We start from the raw sequence: 24713 nt of genomic DNA, 5'->3' as shown, positions 1-24713 counted from the left end.
GAGAGCAGGAACCGTCAGAGAGGAAGGCGGCAAGCCAGGGGGTTGACGAAGGACCCAAGAGTGTGTGTGTGGGGGTCACAGTGTCCATCACGCAGGGGACCCAGCCTGGAAGAGGGCACGAAGTGCTTGCCTGGTGCCCATCAGGTGGTGATATCGTGCTCTCTGCAGCTGGAGAGCACCCTGGTGGAGGTGAGGGGAGCAGACTGTGAGGCTGGATGAGACAGAGGGAATCAAGGAAGTGAGGCAGGAGTGTAGACAGCTCTCTCTTTCCTATTTCAGTTAATATTTGTAGTGCCTGGTGTGTCTATACCTTCCAGCTCCCTTTCTCCCCTTTTAATTAAAAAAAAAAATTAAGGTATCATTTACATACAGTAAAATTCACCCCTTTTAGTGAAAAATTCTGTGAGATTTGACACATGCATACAGCTGAGAAACTGCGGTCTCAGTCAAGCTATAGGCTATTGCCCTGAATTCCCTCATACCCCTTTGCAGTCCATCCACATCCCATCACCCCTGCTCCCCACTGGGCCTGCTGCCTCCGGCAGCCACTGCATGGCCCTGCAGTTTTTTGTTTCGCTTTGTTTTTATTCCTTTTATGTTATTTATTTATGTATACAGCAGGTTCTTATTAGTTATCTATTTTATACATGTCAATCCCAATCTCCCAGTTCATCCCACCAGCACTGCCCCCTCCTCCGCTTTCCCCCCTTGGTGTCCATACGTTTGTTCTCTACATCTGTGTCTCAATTTTTGCCCTGCAAACTGGTTCATCTGTACCATTTTTCTAGATTCCACATATATGTGTTAATATACGGTATTTGTTTTTCTCTTTCTGACTTACTTCACTCCGTATGACAGTCTCTGGGTCCATCCACATCTCTACAAATGACCCAATTTTTTTCCTTTTTATGGCTGAGTTATATTCCATTGCATCTTCTTTATCCATTTGTCTGTCAATGGGCATTTAGGTTGCTTCCATGACCTGGCTATTGTAAATAGTGCTGCAATGAACATTGGGGTGCATGTGTCTTTTTGAATTGTGGTTTTCTCTGGGTATATGCCCAGGAGTGGGATTGCTGGGTCATATGGTAGTTCTGTTTTTCATTTTTTAAAGGAACCTCCATACTGTTCTCCATAGTGGCTGTATCAATTTACATTCCCACCAACATTGCAAGAGGGTTCCCTTTTCTCCACACCCTGTTCTACAATTTTGAATGGAATCATATGGTTTGTAGCCTTCTGAGTCTGGCCCCTTTCACTTAACCTGACGCCTTTGAGATACATTCATGTGTGTATCAGCATTTCCTTCCATTTCAGGCTGAGTAGTGTCCCACTGCATGGATATACCACACTTTATCTATTCATCTGTTGGGAAACATTTGAGTTGTTCCTACATTTTGGCAGTCGTGAATAGAGCTGCTATAAACATTCCTGTGCAGGTGTTTGTGTGAACGTAAGTTTCCATTTCTCTAGGATGAATACCTAGGAGCCCTTCTGACTCTTTTAAAACACTCTTCTGGGATGGTGACCTGCATCTCCAGGTCCCCGATTAATCACCTGCCTGTAACTATCGGGACATCCAAGACCCCCACAGCCCTGGCTCTCCCAACCCCAGCATTAGACGCTATCTAGTTAGAACGCAGATTCCGGCCCCTCCTCCAGCTGCGCCGATTCAGACCTCACCTGATTCCCGCTCTAGTTTCTTCCTCTTGGCTCCAGTGCCCATTCTTGCATGTTCCTGAACGCCCAGGGAAAGGCAGCCTTTCTCAATCCACAAAAGCTTGCTTTGCACCCCCTGCTTACAATTGCTTAAGTAAGAAGGGTACCCAAGGAGCCTGCCTTGAATGCAAAACTATGCCTGGGTGGCCTTAAGTGGGCCCATCTCAGTAGAGAAACGACCAGAAACTGTTAAGGGGAAATAATTTTTTTCAACATTATCTAAAAACTTACAAATATACAGAAAACAGGAACAATTAGTTGTACAAATTACCCACCCCCTAGATTCTACAATGGACATTTTGCTATATTTGCTTTATCACATACAGTTAATCCTCATTATTATTGGATTCCATATCTGCCAGTTCGCCTACTTGCTAAAATTTATTTGTAACCACCAAAACCAATGCTCGCTGCGCTTTCACGGTCATTGGAGGGCGTGTGCAGAGTGGTGTGAAATTTGAGTCAACCGATGTGCTGGTTCTTTGAGGTTGAGCAAGGTGATGCTTTGCCTTCTCGATTCAGCTCATGCTGTAAATAAGTCTCTTTCTCACAGTCTATTTAGTGCCACATTTTTGTGCTTTACGTCGGTGATTTCACTGTTTAAATGGCCCCCAAGGACAGTGCTGAGGTGCTGTCTAGTGTTCCTAAGTGCAAGAAGGCTGGGCTGTGCCTCACAGAAAAAGTATGTGTTGGGTAAGCTTATAGTTATAGGGCTGCTGGTCAAGAGCTCAATGTTAATGAATAAACAATATAATTATGTAAGTTGTCTTTAAACAGAAGTACATAAAACAAGGTTATGTACTGATCGGTTGATGAAAATATTGTGACCAGAGGCTTCAAGGAACCTGACACTGGATCTCTTCTAGAAGCAAGGACTCAGTACTTCCTAATTCAATACTTTATAGAAATACTGCGAATAGCAAGACTCAACGTTATCAATCTGCTTATCCATCCATCCATCAACATTATTTTTTGGATGCCTTTCAAAGTAAATTACAGTCATCACTACCCATCACACCTAGGTATTTCTGCACGCAGATCACTGACCAGGGTTCAATATTTTATGGTTCTTTTTTTACTGAGGGGCCCAAATACCATAAAATGAACAACTCAAGTTGGTACATTTTCTGAATTTTTTTTTCATTTTCACATTAATTCAATTTTACGTTCTCTGAATTTTGAGCAATTCAGACACCTGTGTAACACAACGCTTCTCAAGATATTGGACATCACCATCACCCTAGAAAGTTGAAGGTGGATAATTTCAGGTTAGATATCTTCCTCACCAGGTATCTATATGTCCTTACTTCCTCCTCCCCATATAGGGTCATACTTTCCAAACCTCCTTTTGTTTAATGACTGTATCGCAGTTCACATTGGAGTTAAATCCTAATGTATTTAACCAATCCCCGATTAATGGATATTCAGATTAGCTTATGCTTTCTAGACACTCGTTCACGAAGGCAGGGCTAAGGGGAATTTCTAAGGTTGCTGGGAAAGGGTCAGAGGGAAGAGTCGGGAAGGCTAATGGAGTCAAGGTCCTTTGATGAGCAAAGTTGTTCCAGCTTCCAGGCCCTGGGACTTGCTGTTCCTTCTGCCTGATGTGCTCCCCTCCATGCTTTTTGAGAAGTGGGCTCCTCCTTTTCCTTCGGATCTCAGCTCAAATGCTACCTCCCCAAAGAATGTGACCATCCCAGCTCCAGTGGCTTCTTCCCTCTTGATCTCACTCTATTTATTTCCTTTAGAACACTGACCTCAATCTGTAATTATTTTTGTCTCTCCTTGTTTATTGCATCCCCTCTCCCTCAGACTGTTATCTTCAGGAGGGCAGGGATCATGTCTCTTATTCACCCGTATCTCCATCCTGAAACACAGTAAGAATTCAACACGTGTTTGGGAGGTGGATGAAGGTTCCAGGTGCTGTTGTGTCGTGGCCAGTGGGGCGCTCCGTACGAGGTCTGAAAAGTCAAAGGCTGGTTTGGGACTCCCCAGTCTGAGTCCCGTAGGCTGGGCCTCCTTTCCAAGTTGACTCCGGCACAAATCAGGCTCTGCACGATCGGCACACTCAGCTGTGCCGCACGGATGCCCTTTAATGCGGGCTCTCTCCTACTATCTCTGGGTACAATGGACGGGTTCAGGAAGGGAAACCGAGGCCCTGACGTGCCCCCAATCCTGCTCTGAACTCACAGAGTCTGAAGAGGCGCAGGGGCCCGTACCCTGCTCAGTGCAGCGGCGGCGATGCCGGACCCCGCGGCGCACCTGCCCTTCTTCTACGGCAGCATCTCGCGCGCCGAGGCCGAGGAGCACCTGAAGCTGGCGGGCATGGCCGACGGGCTCTTCCTGCTGCGCCACTGCCTGCGCTCTCTAGGCGGCTATGTGCTCTCGCTCGTGCACGACGTGCGCTTCCACCACTTCCCCATCGAGCGCCAGCTCAACGGCACCTACGCTATTGCGGGCGGAAAAGCGCACTGCGGCCCCGCTGAGCTCTGCGAGTTCTATTCGCGCGACCCAGACGGGCTGCCCTGCAACCTGCGCAAGCCGTGCAACCGGCCGTCGGGGCTCGAGCCGCAGCCCGGGGTCTTCGACAGCCTACGCGATGCCATGGTGCGCGACTACGTGCGCCAGACTTGGAAACTAGAGGTGAGAGCGCAGGGCCGAAGGGGCGGGTCTTGGGAGGGCGTGGCCGGAGGGGGCGGGCCTTGGGAAGGCGGGGCCGGGAAGGGCGGGCCCTTGGGGCCGAGGGAGCAATGGAACTGGGGGAGAGTGGTGGTCTTCGCCAGCCTGTATTATGCTGTGCTGCGCCCGTTTTAGATGCTGGAGGGTTGGGGCCTGACTGGGGGCGGGCCTGGGAGGAGGCCTCGGAGGCAGGGGCCTGAACGATGCTATGGTGCTTGTCAGAGGCAGATGGCAAAGTGGAGGTCGGGGTAGGTGGAGGTCACGCTGAGTCCAGAGGAGGCGAGGCTTGGGCTGGGAGAGGGGCCTGAGAGGATGGTGGGGTCGGTGCTCTGGGGTAGGTTGGCCGGCAGGGGCGGTGGGTTGTGGTCTTCGACAACATGCAGTGCACCATGGGGCGCGATTACCAGTGTTAGATCTTCAAGCTGGAGATGAGCTTGGGGCCGGCTAGAAGGCGGGGCCTGGGCCGTAGCCCTGGATGGGCGGGGCCTGGATGGCTTGGGGCGGGACCATAGAGATGAGGGGGCTTGGCTTTCATTAGCAGCCTAAATGACTCACCCCCTAGGTGCGCCTGGGTGGGTGGGCTGTCTCATGTGGAAGAGGCAATTGGGAGGGTCCAGGAGATGGAAGAGGTGTCCTGTGGCCGCCTACTTGGAGACACAAGTCTTCTCCACCCTCCCGTTCTTCCCTAGGGCGAGGCCCTGGAGCAGGCCATCATCAGCCAGGCCCCTCAGGTGGAGAAGCTCATTGCCACGACGGCTCACGAGCGGATGCCCTGGTACCACAAAAGCCTGACGCGCGAGGAGGCGGAGCGCAAACTCTACTCAGGCTCACAGACGGACGGCAAGTTCCTGTATGTGGGGCTTAGAGCCTGGGGCTGTGGGGTGGTGAGGCTGGGGCAGACCTCAGAGTGCAGGTGGGCGGTGAGGGGTGTGCCTGCGCTCACAAGTGTGAGTGGGTAGTGCTTTCCTGAATGTGCGCAGGGACGTGATATGCGAAAGGGGCAGCAGTGGTGAGGACTTCAGAGTTGGGCGGCTTGGGTTGGAATCCAGCGTCTGCTACTTACCATCTGGGAACGCTGGGCAGCTATCGGAGCTGCCTACTTGGATTTCCTCTCCTGCATTCACCAAATATTTGTTGAACAGTTACCACATGCACTGTTCCGGGCATTGAGGACGTGGCAGTGCACAGGACAGACACAAATCCCCGTCCTTGTGGAGCAGGTAGACAAAGAAGGATGAATCGCTAAAACATAGAGTATGTCAGAGGGTGGCAAGTGCTGTGTGTGGAGCTGGGGAGGGGGGCTCCAAGTTGAGCTTAGGTGGCCAGAAAAGGCCTCTCCGATCGGGTGGCTTCTGCGTAAAGAACCGAAGGAGGTGAGAAGTGGGCTGTGAGCTCTCTGGGAGAAGGTGTTCCTGGCAAGAACACAGACCAGGAGGAGGTTCTTGGCATGTTCCAGAATCAGCAAGGAGACCAGTGTGCTTGGAGCTTAGTAAGCGAGGACTGGAGTGGGAGGGGGAGAAGGCAGGGAGGTGACTTTGGCTTTGACCCTGAGTGAGGTAGGAGCGCTGGGAGAGCGTTGAAGCAACTCCCTCTACCTGCACTGTGGATGGTGGTAGTACCTACCCAAGGGTCTCTTATGGGATCGCAGGAATTAATATGTGTAAAGCAATAGTATAGTATCTGGCATATACTAAAAATGCACTAAGGGTTATTTTAAGTGGGTGAATGTGCGTATCTCTGCCTGAGCATGAGCCACAGCTGAACCATGTGGCTGTTTGTGAGTTTGTTATTATGAAAGAGTCTGTCTAAAGCCCCCTGCTGGGGCTGCTGCTTTCTGGTCTGGACATGGGTTCGTTGTATAGCAGATGTTATCCGGATGTCAGCTGAGGCCACTCAGGCCTTGAGATATGGAGAAACTTGGTGCCTGTCTCTTTCCTGTGACCTCAGGGAGTCTAGCATCCTCCCCTTGAGATGTTAATTCTCAAGGGTCTCTGTTCTCATGGTTGCTTCTTGGCCTGAGATCCTGCCTGGCTGAATCCTTGCTCTCACCCACCTCCCTGCTGGGCTGTTCCCTCTCCTGGGGCCATCCCACTTGGAGGAACTGACCCCTTTCCCTTGATTTCCCCCACCCATGTGAGGTTTCAGCATGTGTACCAGATTACCTGCACGTCTCCCACAAGATGCAGGTCCCTCTACAAGACTCTACTGTCAGCTGATAAAATACTTTTTTTTTCACCCTGCCTAACAGATTTAGGCTGTAAATTTAGGCTGTAATTGCATGTTACAGATAATACTCAGCTGCAAGGACGGCTTGTGAACAGATTAAGATAGGTCTGTTTTCTCTAAGAGGGAAACTCAACTTTGCATTTGTATCAGTTAGCTTTTGCTGTGTAACAAGCTGTCCCAAGACTTACTGACTCAAAACAACAGTTTATTACTTCTCATGATTCTGTGAGTCAGCTCTGGCTGTTGGCTCAGTGTCACCTGGGCGATAGGGATGAGTAGGCTGCAGTGCTGTCATCATCGAGCAGGCTAGCCTGGACTTGTTCACATGGTGTTGGTTGCAGGGTTCCTAAGAACAATCAGAGAAGGCAAGTTACAATACACAAGCACTTTTCAAGCCTCTGCTTGTGTAATGTAACTGATGTCCTCTTGGCCAAAGCAAGCCACTTGGCTCAGACCAGAGTCACTGTGGGGAAGGGACTACCCAAGGGAGAATAATTGAGGCAGCCAGTTTTGCAAACAGTCTATCAGAGGATTAGAACAAGGAGGCCATAATGAGGGTGATGGGCATCTCAAACGTGGGCATTTGGGGCATCTTTCCTTTTGGACTATGAACTGGAAGGCAGAGCCTGCATCTGGTCCTTCTAGAGGGCTCCACCTTCTAGTACCTAGTGATGGCCGGTACTTGTCCAGATGTTTGTCACCTGCTTCATCAGGATGCTGCACGCTCCCCCCCTCAAGCGTGATGCTCACTAAGACCTTCTCGGCCATTGGTCACACATCTCCCCACGTTCACATCTCACTTGCTCTTGCACAAGTTACCCCAGGTACCTGAGTGTCCAGGGGCTCTCTCCAAGCCGGACACAACGAAGGGGGGTTCTCCACCTTTCCTGTTGGTGCAGCAATTCTTTCTCCTTGTAGCTGCTTCCTCCTTTGTAACATGTAATTTCATTTTTCTTTCTTTTTACAATCTAGGTTCCCTTCTCTGGTTTCATCTCATATCCCCAGTTCAGCCTTTCATCACCTCACAGTCTTTGCCTCTCTTTTGTCTTGGTTTTTTTTTTCTTTTTCTTTCCTCCCCACCCCTCCCTTCCCCATCTCTCCTTCCTACCTCACGCAAACACACGTACTCATAGAGATAATGATTCCACCATTCCAATGGTTTAAAACTTTCTCCCAGATTCCCTAAGGCCCCCGACAATATCAAAAGATTCTGGGGGGAGGGGGTGGAAGAAGTGAGTAGAGGGTGGAGCAGGGGGGGATTCTGAGCCCCATCCCAACTCAGCTTTTTTTAAAAAAATTAATTAATTAATTTTTGGCTGTGCTGGGTCTTCATTGCTGCATGCGGGCTTTCTCTAGTTGTGGTGAGCAGGGGCTACTCTTCCTTGTGGTGCACGGGCTTCTCATTGTGGTGGCTTCTCTGGTTGTGGAGCATGGACTCTAGGTGCGTGGGCTTCAGTAGTTGTGGCACGCGGGCTCCAGTAGTTGTGGCTTGCGGACTCTATAGCGCAGGCTCAGTAGTTGTGGAGCACGGGCTTAGTTGCTCTGCGGCATGTGGGATCTTCCTGGACCAGGGCTCGAACCTGTGTCCCCTGCATTGGCAGGAGGATTCTTAATCACTGCGCCACCAGGGAAGTCCCCCCAGCTCAGCTTTGACGTGTTTCTTATCTTAAGCTTCTATGGAAGATGTTGCTTGACAAACAATTCCACTGCCCAAAGGAAAAGTTTGCAAACTTTCTCCATTAACACAGCAGAGTTTATAACAGGCTTGGAGTTAACCAGTCTGTTGGGATAAGAGGAATCTCTGGAGAACCAGGGCGAGCGGCTGTAGGTGCTTTGGATATCGAGGTGGCTTGAAGTCTCAGAGGTGGATAGGACCAGCATTGGCCACAGCAGGCTGAGACTGAGGGAGCTAGGATCTGGGTACAGTATAGAGACTGGAGCTGACGCTGGGTTTCAGAAGCAGTTGGAGCAGTGACATTATGAGGGACAGTGGCTCATGCAGGGAAATGTCAAGAGACCAGAAGCCACCACCATGAACCAGACTCCTGGAAAGTTAGGCAGGACATGCTTCTGACAGAAGCACTGTAGGTTTTTCTTGTGGTTCCTGTTGTCAGTAACTGCTTTCTCAGTATGTGGGTAGTTAGGGGCTGAAGGTCAAAGCTGTAGGCGCAGAACCTCTCCTGAGGCAGGGATGAAGGGACATCCCTGATGCATCACGATGCCTGGGACAAGCCCAGGACTGGTCTGGTTCCGTGGTAAGGGTGTGGGTGTGATAGAAAGACACACCACTGTGGCCTGGAATGCTTACCAGTGACCACCGTTCAGAGCTGCTGATGAATGGTTGGAATTATACCTAACGCTGTTTGCTGTCAAAGCTCGCTTCCTTTCTGCATAATTGCAGCATCTGTGGGACTGGTTGATTCAACTTGAAAAGACACTTGACCCCTGGAAAGGGCCTTCAAGAACATATTGTTAATTGTTTCTTAATGGATCACTGACCCCTTTGGGAATTTTAGTGAAGCTGAACCCTTCTCACAATCCCCCAAACATATTTACCCCAAAGATTATGCCTACAGTTATATGAGATCACGGTTGATCCTTTGGAGCCCTAAAGTCTGGGTTAGTTCTGTGTTTTCATTTTACATGTGAGGAAACTGAGGCACACGGAGAAGAAGCAACTTGCTGTGGCTGGGCTGGGTGTCAGTCCCATGGAGCAATTAACTGGAGAGTCAGAAATGGATTGGCATCCTGGCTCTACCCCTAATCAACTGTGCAGTTTAGGCAAGAGGTGCAGTGTTCTTGAGCCTAAGCTTCCTCCTCTGCAAAATGTGGATAATGAGAGGACAAGGTAGGTATCTTGTGGAGAATGCTGTGAAGACTAAATGACAAATATGTGAAGAATTTAGAACGAGCATCTTAATAAATGGTAGCTCTTATTTTTTTCACTGTTATCAGTTTCTATATATTATTTTTAAAGTGGAGGGAATTCCCTGGCAGTCCAGTGGTTAGGACTGCATGCTTCCATTGCAGGGGGCACAGGTTTAATCCCTGGTTGGGGAATTAAGATCCCACAAGTCTCATGGCATAGCCAAAAAAAAAAAAGTGGAGATACGAGTTGATTTCTTAGCCTGTACCTCTAGTTTAAGTTCAGGCTTGAACTACAAGGATGAAGAACTGCCACCACCTGGTGGTTTTTTTGGTAAATAAAGTAGAATTTGTGACATTGAAATATATGTGGTGACCACACCAGTATAGTAGTCTTTGCCTACGTGGGATTGGTGGCTGCTCTTTTGTGAACTCACATGTCTCTTTCCAAAGACAGTGTATCAGTTAGCCTTTGCTGTGTAACAAACCACCCTAAACTGTTGTAGCTTAAAATAACATTCATTTATTCAGCCTTGATTCAATGGGTTGGCTATTTGGGCTTAGTTCAGCTGGGTGGTTATGCAGCTGGTTTCTTTTGAGCTCAGTTGTGTGGCCGCAGTCAGCTGAAGGATTGACTGGGCCTTGATGGTCTGGGATGGCCTCACTCACATGTCTGGCAGATGGCAGCCTGGGATGCCTTGATTCTCCTTCATATGGCTTCTCCAGCAGGCTAGTGTGGACTCACTTCCATGGTCGTTGCAGGGCTGCCAGGAGAAGCAAGAAAGGGCAGGCAAACCCCAGTGTCACCCACTTTTCCAGCCTCTCCTTGTGTCCTGTTTGCTAATGTCTTATTGACCAAAGCAAGTCACATGGTCAATCCCTGATTCAGGAGATACAGAACTAGATTCCATTTATTGATGGGAAGAAAGGTCTAATATTGTGCTGTTTTTTTTCAATATTCCACACACGTTTGCTGATGAGTGGCTGAGCATTGAGTTTTTTTATTTTTTTGAATTTTATTTTATTTATTTTTTATACAGCAGGTTCTTATTAGTTATCTATTTTATACATATTAGTGTATACATGTCAATCCCAATCTCCCATCCCCCCCGCAACATTCCCCCCTTGGTGTCCATACGTTTGTTCTCTACATCTGTGTATCTATTTCTGCCTTGCAAACCAGTTCATCTGTACCATTTTTCTAGGTTCCACATATATGTGTTAATATACGATATTTGTTTTTCTCTTTCTGACTTACTTCACTCTGTATGACAGTCTCTGGGTCCATCCACGTCTCTATAAATGACCCAAGTTCGTTCTTTTTTATGGCTGAGTAATATTCCACTGTATATATGTACCACATCTTCTTTATGCATTTCTTTGTCAATGGGCATTTAGGTTGCTTCCATGACCTGGCTATTGTAAATAGTGCTGCAATGAACATTGGGGTGCATGTGTCTTTTTGAATTATGGTTTTCTCTGGGTATATGACCAGTAGTGGGATTGCTGGGTCATATGGTAATTCTATTTTTAGTTTTTTAAGGAACCTCCATACTGTTCTCCATAGTGGCTGTATCAGTTTACATTCCCACCAACAGTGCAAGAGGGTTCCCTTTTCTCCACACTCTCTCCAGCATTTGTTGTTTGTAACTTTTCTGATGATGCCCATTCTAACTGGTGTGAGGTGTTACCTCATTGTAGTTTGATTTGCATTTCTCTAATAATTAGTGATGTTGAGCAGCTTTTCATGTGCTTTTTGGCCATCTATATGTCTTCTTTGGAGAAATGTCTATTTAGGTCTTCTGACCATTTTTTGATTGGGTTGTTTGTTTTTTAATATTGAGCTGCATGAGCTGTTTATATATTTTGGAGATTAATCCTTTGCTATTGATTCGTTTACAAATATTTTCTCCCATTCTGAGGGTTGTCTTTTCATCTTGTTTGTAGTTTCCTTTGATTTGCAAAAGCTTTTAAGCTTCATTAGGTCCCATTTGTTTATTTTTGTTTTTATTTCTGTTACTCTAGGAGGTGGATCAAAAAAAATCTTGCTGTGATTTATGTCAAAGAGTGTTCTTCCTATGTTTTCCTCTAAGAGTTTTATAGTGTCTGGTCTTACATTTCGGTCTCCAATCCATTTTGAGTTTATTTTTGTGTATGGTGTTGGGGAGTGTTCTAATTTCATTCTTTTCCATGTAGCTGTCCAGTTGTCCCAGCACCACTTATTGAAAAGACTGTCTTTTTGCCATTGTATATTCTTGCCTCCTTTGTCATAGACTAGTTGACCATAGGTGCGTGGGTTTATCTCTGGGCTTTCTATACTGTTCCATTGATCTATATTTCCAGTTTTGTGCCAGTACCATATTGTCTTGATTACTGTAGCTTTGTAATATAGTCGGAAGTCAGGGAGTCTGATTCCTCCAGCTCCATTTTTTTCCCCTCAAGGCTGCTTTGGCTATTCGGGGTCTTTTGTGTCTCCATACAAATTTTAATATTTTTTATTCTAGTTCTGTAAAAAATGCCACTGGGAATTTGATAGGGATTGCATTGAATCTGTAGATTGCTTTGGGTAGTATAGTCATTTTCACAATATTGATTCTTCCAATCCAAGAACATGGTATATCTCTCCATCTGTTTGTGTCATCTTTGATTTCTTTCATCAGTGTCTTATAGTTTTCTGAGTACAGGTCTTTAACCTCCTTAGGTAGGTTTATTCCTAGGAATTTTATTCTTTTTGTTGCAATGGTGAATGGGATTGTTTCCTTAATTTCTCTTTCTGGTCTTTCATTGTTAGTGGATAGGAATGCAAGTGATTTCTGTGCATTAATTTTGTATCCTGCAACCTTAGCAAATTCATTGATTAGCTCTAGTAGTTTGCTGGTGGCACCTTTAGGATTCTCTATGTATAGTATCATGTCATCTGCAAACAGTGAAAGTTTTACTTCTTCTTTTCCAATTTGTATTCCTTTTATTTCTTTTTCTTCTCTGATTACTGTGGTTAGGACTTCCAAAACTATGTTGAATAATAGCGGTGAGAGTGGACATCCTTGCCTTGTTCCTGATCTTAGAGGAAATGATTTCAGTTTTTCACCATTGAGAACGATGTTTGCTGTGGGTTTGTCGTACATGGCCTTCATTATGATGAGGTAGGGTACCTCTGTGCCCACTTTCTGGAGAGTTTTTATCATAAATGGGAGTTGAATTTTGTCAAAAGCTTTTTCTGCATCTATTGAGATGATCATATGGTTTTTATTCTTCAATTTGTTAATATGGTGTATCACATTGATTGATTTGCGTGTATTGAAGAATCCTTGTATCCCTGAGATAAATCCCACTTGATCATAGTATATGATTCTTTTAATGTGTTTTTGCATTCTGTTTGCTAGTATTTTGTTCAGGATTTTGTATCTGTATTCATCAGTGATATTGGTCTTTAATTTTCTTTTTTTGTACTATCTTTGTCTGGTTTTGGTATCAGGGTGATGGTGGCCTCATAGAATGAGTCTGGGAGTGTTCCTTCCTCTGCAATTTTTGGAAGAGTTTGAGAAGGATGGAGGTTAGCTCTTCTCTAAATGTTTGATAGAATTCATCTGTGAAGCCATCTGGTCTTGGATTTTTGTTTGTTGGAAGATTTTTAATCACAGTTTGAATTTCATTACTTGATTGGTCTGTTCATATTTTCTATTTCTTCCTGCTTCAGTCTTGGAAGGTTATACCTTTCTAAGAATTTGTCCATTTCTTCCAGGTTGTCCATTTTATTGGCATAGAGTTGCTTGTAGTATTCTCTTAGAACGCTTTGTGTTCTGCAGTGTCTGTTGTAACTTCTCCTTTTTCATTTCTAATTTTATTGATTTGAGTCCTCTCCCTCTTTTTCTTTTTTCTTTTCTTTTTTTTTTTTTTTTTTTTTGCGGTACATGGGCCTCCCACTGCTGCAGCCTCTCCCGTTGTGGAGCACAGGCCCCGAACACACAGGCCCAGTGGCCATGGCACACGGGCCCAGCCGCTCCCCGGCATGTGGGATCCTCCCGGACTGGGGCACGAACCCGTGTCCCCCGCATCGGCAGGCGGACTCAACCACTGCGCCACCAGGGAGGCCCTCCCTCTTTTTCTTGATGAGTCTGGCTACAGGTTTATCAATTTTGTTTATCTTCTCAAAGAACCAGCTTTTAGTTTTATTGATCTTTGCTCTTGTTTTCTTTGTTTCTATTTCACTTATTTCTGCTCTGATCTTTATGATTTCTTTCCTTCTGCTAACTTTGGGTTTTGTTTGTTCTTCTTTCTCTAATTCCTTTAGGTGTAAGGTTAGATTGTTTATTTGAGATTGTTCTTGTTTCTTGAGGTAGGCTTGTATTGCTATAAACTTCCCTCTTAGAATTGCTTTTGCTGCATCCCATAGGTGTTGGATCATCGTGTTTTCGTTGTAATTTGTGTCTAGGTATTTTTTGATTTCCTCTTTGATTTCTTCAGTTATCTCTGGTTATTTAGTAACGTATTGTTTAGCCTCTATGTGTTTGTATTTTTTACGTTTTTTTCCCCTGTAATTGATTTCTAATCTCATAGCGTTGTGGTCAGAAAAGATGCTTGATGTGATTTCAATTTTCTTAAATTTACTGAGGCTTGATTTGTGACCCAAGATGTGATCTGTCCTGGAGAATGTTCTGTGTGCACTTGAGAAGAAAGTGTAATCAGCTGTTTTTGGATGGAGTGTCCTATAAATATCAATTAAATCTATCTGGTCTATTGTGTCATTTAAAGCTTGTGTTTCCTTATTAATTTTCTGTCTGGATGATCTGTCCATTGGTGTAAGTGAGGTGTTAAAATCCCCCACTATTATTATGTTACTGTTGATTTCCTTTTTTATAGCTATTAGCAATTGCCTTATGTATTGAGGTGCTCCTATGTTGGGTGCGTATGTATTTATAATTGTTATATCTTCTTCTTGGATTGCTTCCTTGATCATTATGTAGTGTCTTTCCTTGTCTCTTATAACATTCTTTATTTTAAAGGTTATTTTATCTGATATGAGTATTGGTACTCCAGCTTTCTTTTGATTTCCATTTGCATGGAATATCTTTTTCCATCACCTCACTTTCAGTCTGTATGTGTTCCTGGGTCTGAAGTGGGTCACTTGTAGACAGCATATATATGGGTCTTGTCTTTTGTATCCATTCAGCGAGCCTGTGTCTTTTGGTTGAAGCATTTAATCCATTCACCTTTAAGGTAATTATTGATATGTATGTTCCTGTTACCATTTTCTTAATTGTTATGGGTTTGTTTTTGTAGGTCCTTTTCTTCTCTTGTGTTTCCCACTTAGAGAAGTTCCTTTAGCATTTGTTGTGGAGCTGGTTTGGTGGTGCTGAATTCTCTTAGTTTTTGCTTGCCTGTAAAGCTTTTGATTTCTCTGTCGAATCTGAACGAGATCCTTGCTGGGTAGAGTAATCTTGGTTGTAGGTTCTTGCCTTTCATCACTTTAAATATATCATGCCACTCCCTTCTGGCTTGTAGAGTTTCTGCTGAGAAATCAGCTGTTAACCTTATGGGAGTTCCCTTGTGTGTTATTTGTCATTTTTCCCTTGCTGCTTTCAATAATTTTTCTTTGTCTTTAATTTTTGTCAGTTTGATTGCTATCTGTCTCGGCATGTTTCTCCTTGGGTTTATCCTGCCTGGGACTCTCTGTGCTTCCTGGACTTGGGTGGCTATTTCCTTTCCCACGTTAGGGAAGTTTTCGACTAGAATCTCTTCAAATATTTTCTCGGGTCCTTTCTCTCTCTCTTCTCCTTGTGGGACCCCTATAATGCAAATGTTGTTGCATTTAATGTTGTCCCAGAGGTCTCTTAGGCTGTCTTCATTTCTTTTCATTCTTTTTTCTTTATTCTGTTTTGTGGCAGTGAATTCCACCATTCTGTCTTCCAAGTCACTTATCCATTCTTCTGTCTCAGTTATTCTGCTATTGATTCCTTCTAGTGTATTTTTCATTTCAGTTATTGTATTGTTCATCTGTTTTTTTGTTCTTTAATTCTTCTAGATCTTTGTTAAACATTTCTTGCATCTTCGCGATCTTTGCCTCCATTCTTTTTTTGAGGTTCTGGATCATCTTCACTATCGTTATTCTGAATTCTTTTTCTGGAAGGTTGCCTGTCTCCACTTCATTTAGTTGTTTTTTGGGGTTTTATCTTGTTCCTTCATCTGGTACAAAGTCCTCTGCCTTTTCATTTTCCCTATCTTTCTGTGAATGTGGTTTTCTTTCCACAGGCTGCAGAATTTTAGTTCTTCTTGCTTCTGCTCTCTGCCCTCTGGGCATTGAATTTTTGTTGTCAGTTCAAAACTTAAGGTTTTGACCTTATGAAGTATTTTCACTTCTCAAAAGAAGAGAACTAGTATTTAGAGACAATCACCTCCAGGCCAGCCCACCAGTCTAGTTATGGAAGCTCCTTCCTTTCTGTGGGACATTTGCCTTTCTTAGTTTGTTGTGGGATTCTCTTCCTTGCCTTTGGTGCTCCCCCATTGCTCCCCACCCTGTTTCCTATCTCTCCATGTGTCCAGGTAGGCTGCCCTGGTCACTATGTCAGCCTTCACTGCATTGTTCTTTGGGGAACTTGCTGTCCGGCAATGGATAGGATATTCACAGCCACCCCTCCATCCCTCACTCATGTTTTGCCATGGAGATTTAAGGGACATTTCTCTGTCTCTTTGGCCTAAGGAAGAGTTGCAAGGTGGGCTCGTGTCTGTCTTGTTCACCACTGTACTCCTGCCTTTAGAATAATGCCTGGCATGTGGTCAACACTTAGTAAATATTTGTCCAGTGAATTAATATCCATGGGCAGGGCCCAAGCCCTGAGAGTTTACACTCTGATGGTGCCCACCTGTGGGTCATCCCATGGCTATTTCCTGCTGTGCGCTCCCAGCCAGCTCTTGTGTAACTTAGTTCAATCCCCTAGATTATTGGTCTGTTGTCTACAGTGTCCACAGAGCCTGAGACCACCTCCAGAAACAGCTGCCCCTCCCTCGTCCATTAGAAATCTACACTTAACCCTGGAATAGAAACTTGTGCTGGGAACTCAAGACGAAACTATTTTGTGGGAGATGCTGACTAGTTTTACAATAGGATGGGAGGGTGCAGGTGGCCCTAAATTGGTCCGTGTGTGTGTGTGTGTGTGTGTGTGTGTGTGTGTGTGTGTGTGCATGTGTGTGTGTGGTTGGACAGGTTCTTACTGCATGAAGGCACCATCTTTTAGGGGCTTAATTCTGATCGATAGACATGGAAGATTATTTGTTTTGGCAAATTTCCAGAAGAGGACAATCAAGGGTTTCATTCTGTTAAAGGTCATCTGTTATGATAACTGGTGGGTCTCTTGTGATGGCAAGGTGACTTGTGCTGATGTGTACGAAGGTGCCCTGTGATCTAGCCATGGACTTGCACTTGCCTTTGTCGCTCTATGTATAGAAACAGCTTTGTCTCCCCAAGAGAATGGTCTTAAGTCTGTGTGTCCCCCGTGAGTGGCTCTGTGTCCACCATAGATGAAAAAATATCCCTCCAGGAATCGCCAAGTGCCTCCCCGCCCCACACCTGTGGCCCAGTGTCCAACCATGGGTGGCCTGGTATTCAGCCATGGAGGACCAGGTGCCCCCCAGCGTATGGCTAAGTGTTCCCCCCTGAATGGCCAAGTGTGCAGCTGTGGGTGCCTGAGTATCAGGCCCCGCAGGGCTGAATGTCCACCGTGGGTGGCCCAGTATTCCCCTGTGGATGGCCACATACCTGCCCTTGGATGACTGTGAACATGGCCATTCACCTCTCTGCTCACCCCGGCACCCCCTCCGCCAGCCCCACGCATGGCCTGTTACCAGTAGGTCTGGAGGTTGAGTGGGGCCTGACCTCAGCTCCCGCAGCCCCTGCCACTTCTCCATGAGGCTCTGGGGTGCAGAGCCCATAGGGCATGTGTGTGGGAACTAGGGCCTAACTAGGAGGGCACCACGGGGGAGGGGACCCATGTGGTTGTAGGGGTGACACCCCCTCCATCCCCCACCAGGCTGAGACCCCGGAAGGAGCAGGGCACCTATGCGCTGTCTCTGATCTATGGGAAGACTGTGTACCACTACCTCATCAGCCAGGACAAGGCGGGCAAATACTGCATTCCCGAGGGGACCAAGTTTGACACGCTCTGGCAGGTAGGCCGCCCACACACCCTGTTGTGGGGAGAGGCTGCAGCGGGGTGCTCAGGCTTCTGGGGAGGAGGGGAGCCCCGGCCCTGACGCTCCTCCCTGCAGCTGGTGGAGTACCTGAAGCTGAAGGCTGACGGGCTCATCTACTGCCTAAAGGAGGCCTGTCCCAACAACAGCGCCAGCTCAGGTGAGCGGGGCAGCGGGGCACAGGGGTGAGCGGGAGACCCCGGCCCCCACCCCCTCACTGTCCCTTCTGCTCCCCCAGAGGCCGCTGCTCCCACACTCCCGGCCCACCCATCCACATTCACCCAGGTGAGTCAGCAGCGCCGTAGACTTGGGGCCTTGGGGATGGAGCTGGGTGGGCAATGGGTCCTGTTCCCAGGGTGGGGCTCCGGGCAGGAGATGGGGGGAGAGTGGGGCTGCCGTGGAACAGAAGAGGGCACCCCCAGCACCATCTCTGGGAGTCCTCAGACAATGTGGGTCTCATGAGAGGGGCTGGGTGCCCCCAGCTCTGGCCCTGCTGACCCTTGCTGACCCCATGACCTTTAGCCTCAGAGACGGATCGACACGCTCAACTCAGACGGATACACCCCTGAACCAGGTGAGTCGGCAGAGATGGAGGTGTGTAGGGGTTCGTGTCAGACCAGGAGCAGGGTCCTGGCTGGGCCCTGGGGTGTGTCAGGGGAGGGACGTGTGCCAGGCCTGACCTGCGGCGGTGGGCCTGGTTGCCCTGTGCATGCACTGTGCCTGCAGGTGTCCACGTGGGCACATGCATCATGCCCACCTGTGAGCACGTGCCCGGGGGCATGCTGACGTGCAGGGGAGTAGACCTGGCCATGCCTGGGCCAGCCCGGGTACAGACACACATCTGTTAAGCACCTACTATCTGCCAGTCATGCCCCAAGCTCACTGAGTGTATGAGCTTTGCTGAATCCTCCCGACAAGCACATGAGGCGGTCATGGTAATTATTCTCATTTTACAGAAGAGAAAGGAGGGCCGGGAACTGTCATGTCCCGCAGCTAGGCAGTGGTGGAGCTGGGGTTTGAACCCAAGGAGGCAGGCTCCAGAGCCCAGGTCCCTGAAAGGCACTGTCGCAGATGCTTCTGTGTTTCATGTGTGGATGTAAGCCTGTGCACGTGTGTGTAGAGAACATACACGGTTGCCTGTGCACAGAGAGGCTCATCTGCAGCCCTTGTACACCTGGCTGCGTGGTGCATACGCAGACCTGGGCAGGCGTGACACGGGTGCAGACGTGTCAGTGCACACACACCCATAGGTGTGCACGCCTCAGCTGGCACTGTAGTGGTTACTTGTGCAGACACGCCTTTGGACCCCCATCACACACCGAGACGTGGGTGAGAGTGTACGTGGGTGTTATGCGTGAACACGCAAGGACGCATGTGTGTGCACACTCAGGCCAGTGCGCACTAGAGTCCTCTTGGACGTGGCTTCCCAGCTCACCCACAGAGGGGACCAGGAGTGCACACAAATGCACGCACATGATCACACACGTGTGCACGTGTGATGTGCGTGCTCTGCACGGTGCACCCTGTGCCTTGCGGCGACGTGCCTGGTGGGCACCGAGGCTGCCCTGCCCAGCCCCCATCCCTCTCCCTGCTCCTGACTTGGGAGCACACGCCTGTGTGTGTGCCCAGCATGCCTAGCGTCCTCAGAGAAGCCGCGATCGATGCCCATGGACACCAGCGTGTACGAGAGCCCCTACAGCGACCCCGAGGAGCTCAAAAACAAGAAGCTCTTCCTGAAGCGCGAGAACCTCCTCATGGCTGACATAGAACTTGGCTGCGGCAACTTTGGCTCCGTTCGCCAGGGCGTCTACCGCATGTGCAAGTAGGCTGCCCAGCCTTGGCTGGGGAACCGCTGTGGGAGGGGCAGAGGGGGCGCTGCCTCCCAAGGCCTTGGGGGTTGGAGCCAGGATGTGACTTCAGGTTGCCTGGGAAACAGACGCTGGGACAGGAAATTGCCTGCTAGGCGGGGTTACCTGGGGGAGCCCAGGGCAACACCCGAGAAGGAGTGAGAGGGGCAGGTCTGGGGCAGAGAGAAGTTGGGCTGAGCTGCAGATGCAACAGAGTCCCCCTTGTCTACTCCATCGGCTGGTCACTTGGTACAGGCTGCCCCTGGGGAGGGTGACACTTTGAGCCGGTTCTTTTCAGCAAGGGGCAGTTCCTGGGAGGGGCTTGGCTGTGAGCTGTGAGCCGTGAGCTGCAGGGAGGACTGGGCGGCAAACCACAGCATCTACTACACAAGTCCAGGGAGAGGAGAGGCAGGTCGGGTTGGGATGAGGGGGCCAGGTCGGGCCCGTGCCGGCTCACGCGTGTCCCTCTGTGCGTCACGGCAGGAAGCAGATCGACGTGGCCATCAAGGTGTTGAAACAGAACACAGAGAAGGCGGACAAGGATGAGATGATGCGGGAGGCGCAGATCATGCACCAGCTGGACAACCCCTACATCGTGCGGCTCATCGGTGTGTGCCAGGCCGAGGCCCTCATGCTGGTGATGGAGATGGCGGGCGGCGGGCCGCTGCACAAGTTCCTGCTCGGGAAGAAGTGAGCCTCTGGGCCGGCCAGGTGGTTGGGGCTGGGGGCGTGGGCGGGAATGAGCCTGTCCGCCCACGGGTGCGTTCCACACTCATTTCCCCGCGTTTATAGACACACTCACAGCTGCTGCCCACACTCACGCCCATGACAGATCTGACCCCAGGTTTGACTTTCAGCTCTGCCGCTAACTGGTGTGACCCCAGGTGGGTTTCTTAATTCATCTGTGCCTCAGTCTCCTCATTTGTACCACGGCGATGCACAGTATTTACGTCCAGGGGCTCTTGGGAGGGTCAGATGAGTTGACGTCTATCCATAGAAAGTGCTCAGAACGGTGCCTGGCGTTGCTTATAGGAGCTTTGTAAGTATCAGCTCTGTCCCAACTGCCACCTCTGTTCTCTCGGCCAGTTCATGGCGCACGGGAAGTTGCCGACGGTTGACGGTCTTCGACCTGAAGCAGGGCTGGGAAACTGCAGCCAGGCTTGTGTTGTACAGCCTGCTTTCGCATTTTTAAAGGTCTGTGGAAAAAACAAAGAGGACTATGTGGCAGAGACCATATGTGTCCAGCAAAGGCTGAAATATTGACTCTCAGGCCCTGTAGAGAAAAAATTGGCCCATCTCTAATCCAAAGAAATTGGTTTCGTTTGTGTTCCCTCGTGCCTCAAACTCTTACCCTCACGACACGAGGCACATGACCTTGAACCCGAGCTCTTGCTGGAGTGCGTGCCTTCACGGGTCCCAGTTCATGTACTCAGTTATCCCATGGGTGTTCACTGGGCAATTTCTCTGTGACAGGGACCATTACCAGCACTTGGGATTATCAGCGAACAAAGAGACAAAGTTCTCTGCCCTGTAGTTTGGTTGGGAAAGAGAGGCTTTAAATAATCATTATAATACCGTAAAGTATAGAGTATGTTGGAAGGTAAGTACTATGGAAAGGGGGGTTGGGAGTGTCAGGGTAGGGGGTGAGAAGTGAGAAGGTGAGGCAGCCAAGTGCAGCTCTGGGAGAAGAGTGGTCCAGACAGAGGGCACAGCCGGTGCAAAGGTCCTGAGGTGCCTGGTGTGGTAGAGGAACTGTGAGTAGGGCCCCGAGGCTGAAGCAGAGTGAGTGCAGGGGAGTGGGGAGCTGACATGGGCAGGGAGGTGATGGGGAAGATGGTGCAGGGCCTTGTGGGCCGTGGGGAGGACTTGGACATTTACCCTGAGTGAGGTAGGAGCCCTGGACGCCGTGAGCCGAGGAGGGGCAGGACCTGACTCCAGTGTGGGAAGGACAGGCCGTGCCGGGTGAGGGCAGAGGTGGCTGTTCTGGTCCAGGCTGGCCATGATGACGGCTGGGTCAGGGTGGCAGAAGCAGACGTGGAGAGAAGTAGGGGGATTCTGGAGGGATTTTGAAGTCAGGGCTGCCAGGGTTTGCTGATGGATTGGATATTGGGTGTGAGGAAAAGGAGCTGAGGGCAAGGCCAGTGCTTCTGAGTAAGTGAAAAGATGGAGAGAGAGGAGCGTGTGTGTGTGCGCGCACGCGTGTGTTTGTACAATCAGGAACTTGGCTTTGTCTTTATTATCTTTGAGATGCCCGTGAGACCCCCTGAGGGCACACAGAGGACGCAGGTAAATGTGTTAAGTCTGGGAATCCCAGTATATGGACGAAATTTAAGGCCTCGAGCCTGGATGAGGGCAGAGGTTTGTGCCTGTTTTGCTCACGCCGTGTCCCCCCGCCCCATGCCTGGCACACAGCAGGTGCCCAATAGCACCTGTTGAACAGAGGCTCAGCTGGGTCAGAGAAGTGGGCTTTGCCCCTGCCTTCCCCTGCACCCCAGGGAGGAGATCCCCGTCAGCAATGTGGCGGAGCTGCTGCACCAGGTGTCCATGGGCATGAAGTACCTGGAGGAGAAGAACTTTGTGCACCGTGACCTGGCGGCCCGCAACGTCCTTCTGGTCAACCGGCACTACGCCAAGATCAGCGACTTTGGTCTCTCCAAGGCACTGGGTGCTGATGACAGCTACTACACCGTGAGCCCCCGGCCCTGGGGTACCCAGGTGGAGGAGGCGGTGGTGTGGAGGGTCCCCGAGCCCTGTCCCGGCAGCATCTCCCACCCTCCAGGCTCGCTCGGCAGGGAAGTGGCCGCTCAAGTGGTACGCGCCTGAGTGCATCAACTTCCGCAAGTTCTCCAGCCGCAGTGACGTCTGGGGCTACGGGGTCACCATGTGGGAAGCCTTCTCCTATGGCCAGAAGCCCTACAAGGCAGGTGTGGGGCAGAGGCGGGCGGACAGCTGGGTGGGGAGAGGGGCCGGGGGGGAGGGGCCCTGGTTACTCACATGCGTACTTGGCTCTGGCTTGAGCAGAAGATGAAGGGCCCCGAGGTCATGGCCTTCATCGAGCAGGGCAAGCGGATGGAGTGCCCCCCAGAGTGTCCGCCCGAAATGTACAAGCTCATGAGCGACTGCTGGACCTACAAGTGAGTGCCAGCGGGCAGGAGGGTACCTGGCTGAACTGACACCCAGGCCTGGGGCAGGAGGTGCCCAATAGTCCAACTAACTCATCCCACCCAGAGACTCACCCAATTCATGGCCTTTCCAACCCTCGGTACCTTTATTCCCCCTGCATCTATGCTCAGCTCTCCAACAGACTGACCCTACAATGCTCCACTGGTCCAGCACCCCAGCACCCTACCTGCGGACACCCACTGCTCCAGCATCTAAAACCTCAGTCTCCCACCAGCCAATACTCAAATGATCCTGCAACACTCAGACAAGTCAGTACTGTTACCCAAACTATGATACCAATACTCAGGGCATGGGATGATACTCCATTATATAATTCCTGTTTCCCATCAGCCAACATTCAACACCTAATTACCCATTCAGGCCAACACCAAAGCACTCAGATACTCAGTGCCCTCCCACCTCTGTCTGCTCGAAGCCCGGCGCTTGAACATGCCAACTCCTAACACCATCGATACCTCCCCTTCCCATCACACAACAGGCAACATGCACCCAAACAAGCTATTACCCTACACTAACCCTGCAATGCACGGGCATTCCAATATTTGGTACCTTTCCTGCCCCAGCACCCATTATTCCACTGGCCAACACCTTCCACACTGATACCCAAACACCCAAGCACTCCAATAAATACACACCCTACTTACGATAAATGAATAAGAAATGATCAGCCCATCCCTTCTCCACCAAGTATTAACTCAACCTCTACCAAGAAACAATACACCAACACCCCAATACCCAAAGAGGCCAGCATCTAACACCCCAACGCAATACATGGAGATTCCACACACACACCGTTAATACCCTGACTCTCCACTAGCTGCACCCATCCTCACACCATTAATTCCCTGACTCCCCACTAGCTGCACCCATCCTCCAGACGCCAATGTTCCTCTCCTTTGCGGGCAGCATACTTGCATCCGTGTGAGCCCATACCCAGCACCCCAATACCCTGACCAAATGCACACGCTCAGCACATCACCATTCAACATCCCAGCTCCCCGTGGTCCACAGTTGTCACCCCTGCACTCAGGGAGCTCCCTTCCCTGAGTCTTCGCCAGTCAACACTCAGTATATGGTTCCCCTGCATCCTGGATGTCAGCTCTTCACCTAGGCGATACGGCCAACCCGGGATTGCGGTCCTCTCACACCCAGGAGACCCCTCCATTACCCGATACCCACCCCCCACCCCAGGCCCACTGCTTCCTGAGCCCCGTGCATGTCCACCCACCAGCTGAAGTTGGGTTCTGGGGGTGTGGTCTGGATCAATCAGGATCCAGTCTGGATCTCCCCGACCCCTCACAGGTGGGAGGACCGTCCAGACTTCCTGACCGTGGAGCAGCGCATGCGCACCTACTACTACAGCTTGGCAAGCAGGGCCGCGGACCCTGCGGCCGAGGCTGCGTGTGTCTGAGCTCCAGCCTGCCGGCCCCTACGCCCCAGCTTTTCCTCCTGTGTCCTCAGCTCCCTCCCAGGACCTCCAGTCTGGCGGAGCCCAGCTCAGTTTCTCTCCCCCACACCAGCTGGGCTGTGAGAAGGGGGACAGCTCAGACCTCCGGCCCACACTGGTCTAGTATTCCCTGCCTGGTCACCTGGCCCCTCTGGCTGGGGTAGGAGGCCGAGACCCAGGCAAGGTGATCCTGGGCTGGAATCTACTGGGAGGCCCTGAGCTGAGGGGGCGTTGCTTACAGCAAGGACCCTCCTTCCTCTGGGCCCAGAGGGCGGACTCCCGGAGTTCTCAGGTGGCAAGACCCCAATCATTGGAATAAACGCAGCTTCTCTCTTGTCTGAGATCCCTCATCTTTCTGGGGTGAGGGCGGGGGGACCAGGAAAGGGGCTGGGTCATCGGAAGGGGTCCATGAGAAGTGCCTGATGGTGCAATGCACGGGCATTCCAATATTTGATACAGCTTTTCTCGTGTGGGCCTGGGGGCTGGCATTCCCGCCCTTGTGTCCCGGGGACATCTTTACCAGCGTGAGGGGCTGCAGCAGGTGAGCGTGGGGACTTAGGGGCCGC

The 24713-nt window shown here is 49.6% G+C and overlaps 1 protein-coding gene across 2 annotated transcripts in view; it reads left to right on the top strand.

The window, feature by feature from the left end:
* The window catches only part of ZAP70 (zeta chain of T cell receptor associated protein kinase 70), a 32560-nt gene extending 8077 nt beyond the window's left edge, over positions 1-24483 (top strand). For both annotated transcript variants that reach the window (XM_019931140.3, XM_019931141.3), the window contains 12 exons: positions 3909-4359; positions 5085-5245; positions 17511-17649; positions 17749-17830; positions 17909-17955; positions 18193-18244; positions 19300-19492; positions 20001-20207; positions 22013-22205; positions 22297-22437; positions 22539-22651; positions 24003-24483. In XM_019931140.3, coding sequence (XP_019786699.1) covers positions 3958-4359; positions 5085-5245; positions 17511-17649; positions 17749-17830; positions 17909-17955; positions 18193-18244; positions 19300-19492; positions 20001-20207; positions 22013-22205; positions 22297-22437; positions 22539-22651; positions 24003-24111 — 1839 coding nt within the window. In that variant the 5' untranslated portion in view covers positions 3909-3957 and the 3' untranslated portion in view covers positions 24112-24483. The remainder of the gene's footprint in view (positions 1-3908; positions 4360-5084; positions 5246-17510; positions 17650-17748; positions 17831-17908; positions 17956-18192; positions 18245-19299; positions 19493-20000; positions 20208-22012; positions 22206-22296; positions 22438-22538; positions 22652-24002) is intronic.
* Positions 24484-24713: the final 230 nt, after the last annotated feature.

The sequence above is a fragment of the Tursiops truncatus genome, chromosome 14 (assembly GCF_011762595.2).
Source record: "Tursiops truncatus isolate mTurTru1 chromosome 14, mTurTru1.mat.Y, whole genome shotgun sequence".
Taxonomy (NCBI): Eukaryota; Metazoa; Chordata; class Mammalia; order Artiodactyla; family Delphinidae; genus Tursiops; species Tursiops truncatus.
This window is presented reverse-complemented; position numbering and strand designations above follow the sequence as displayed.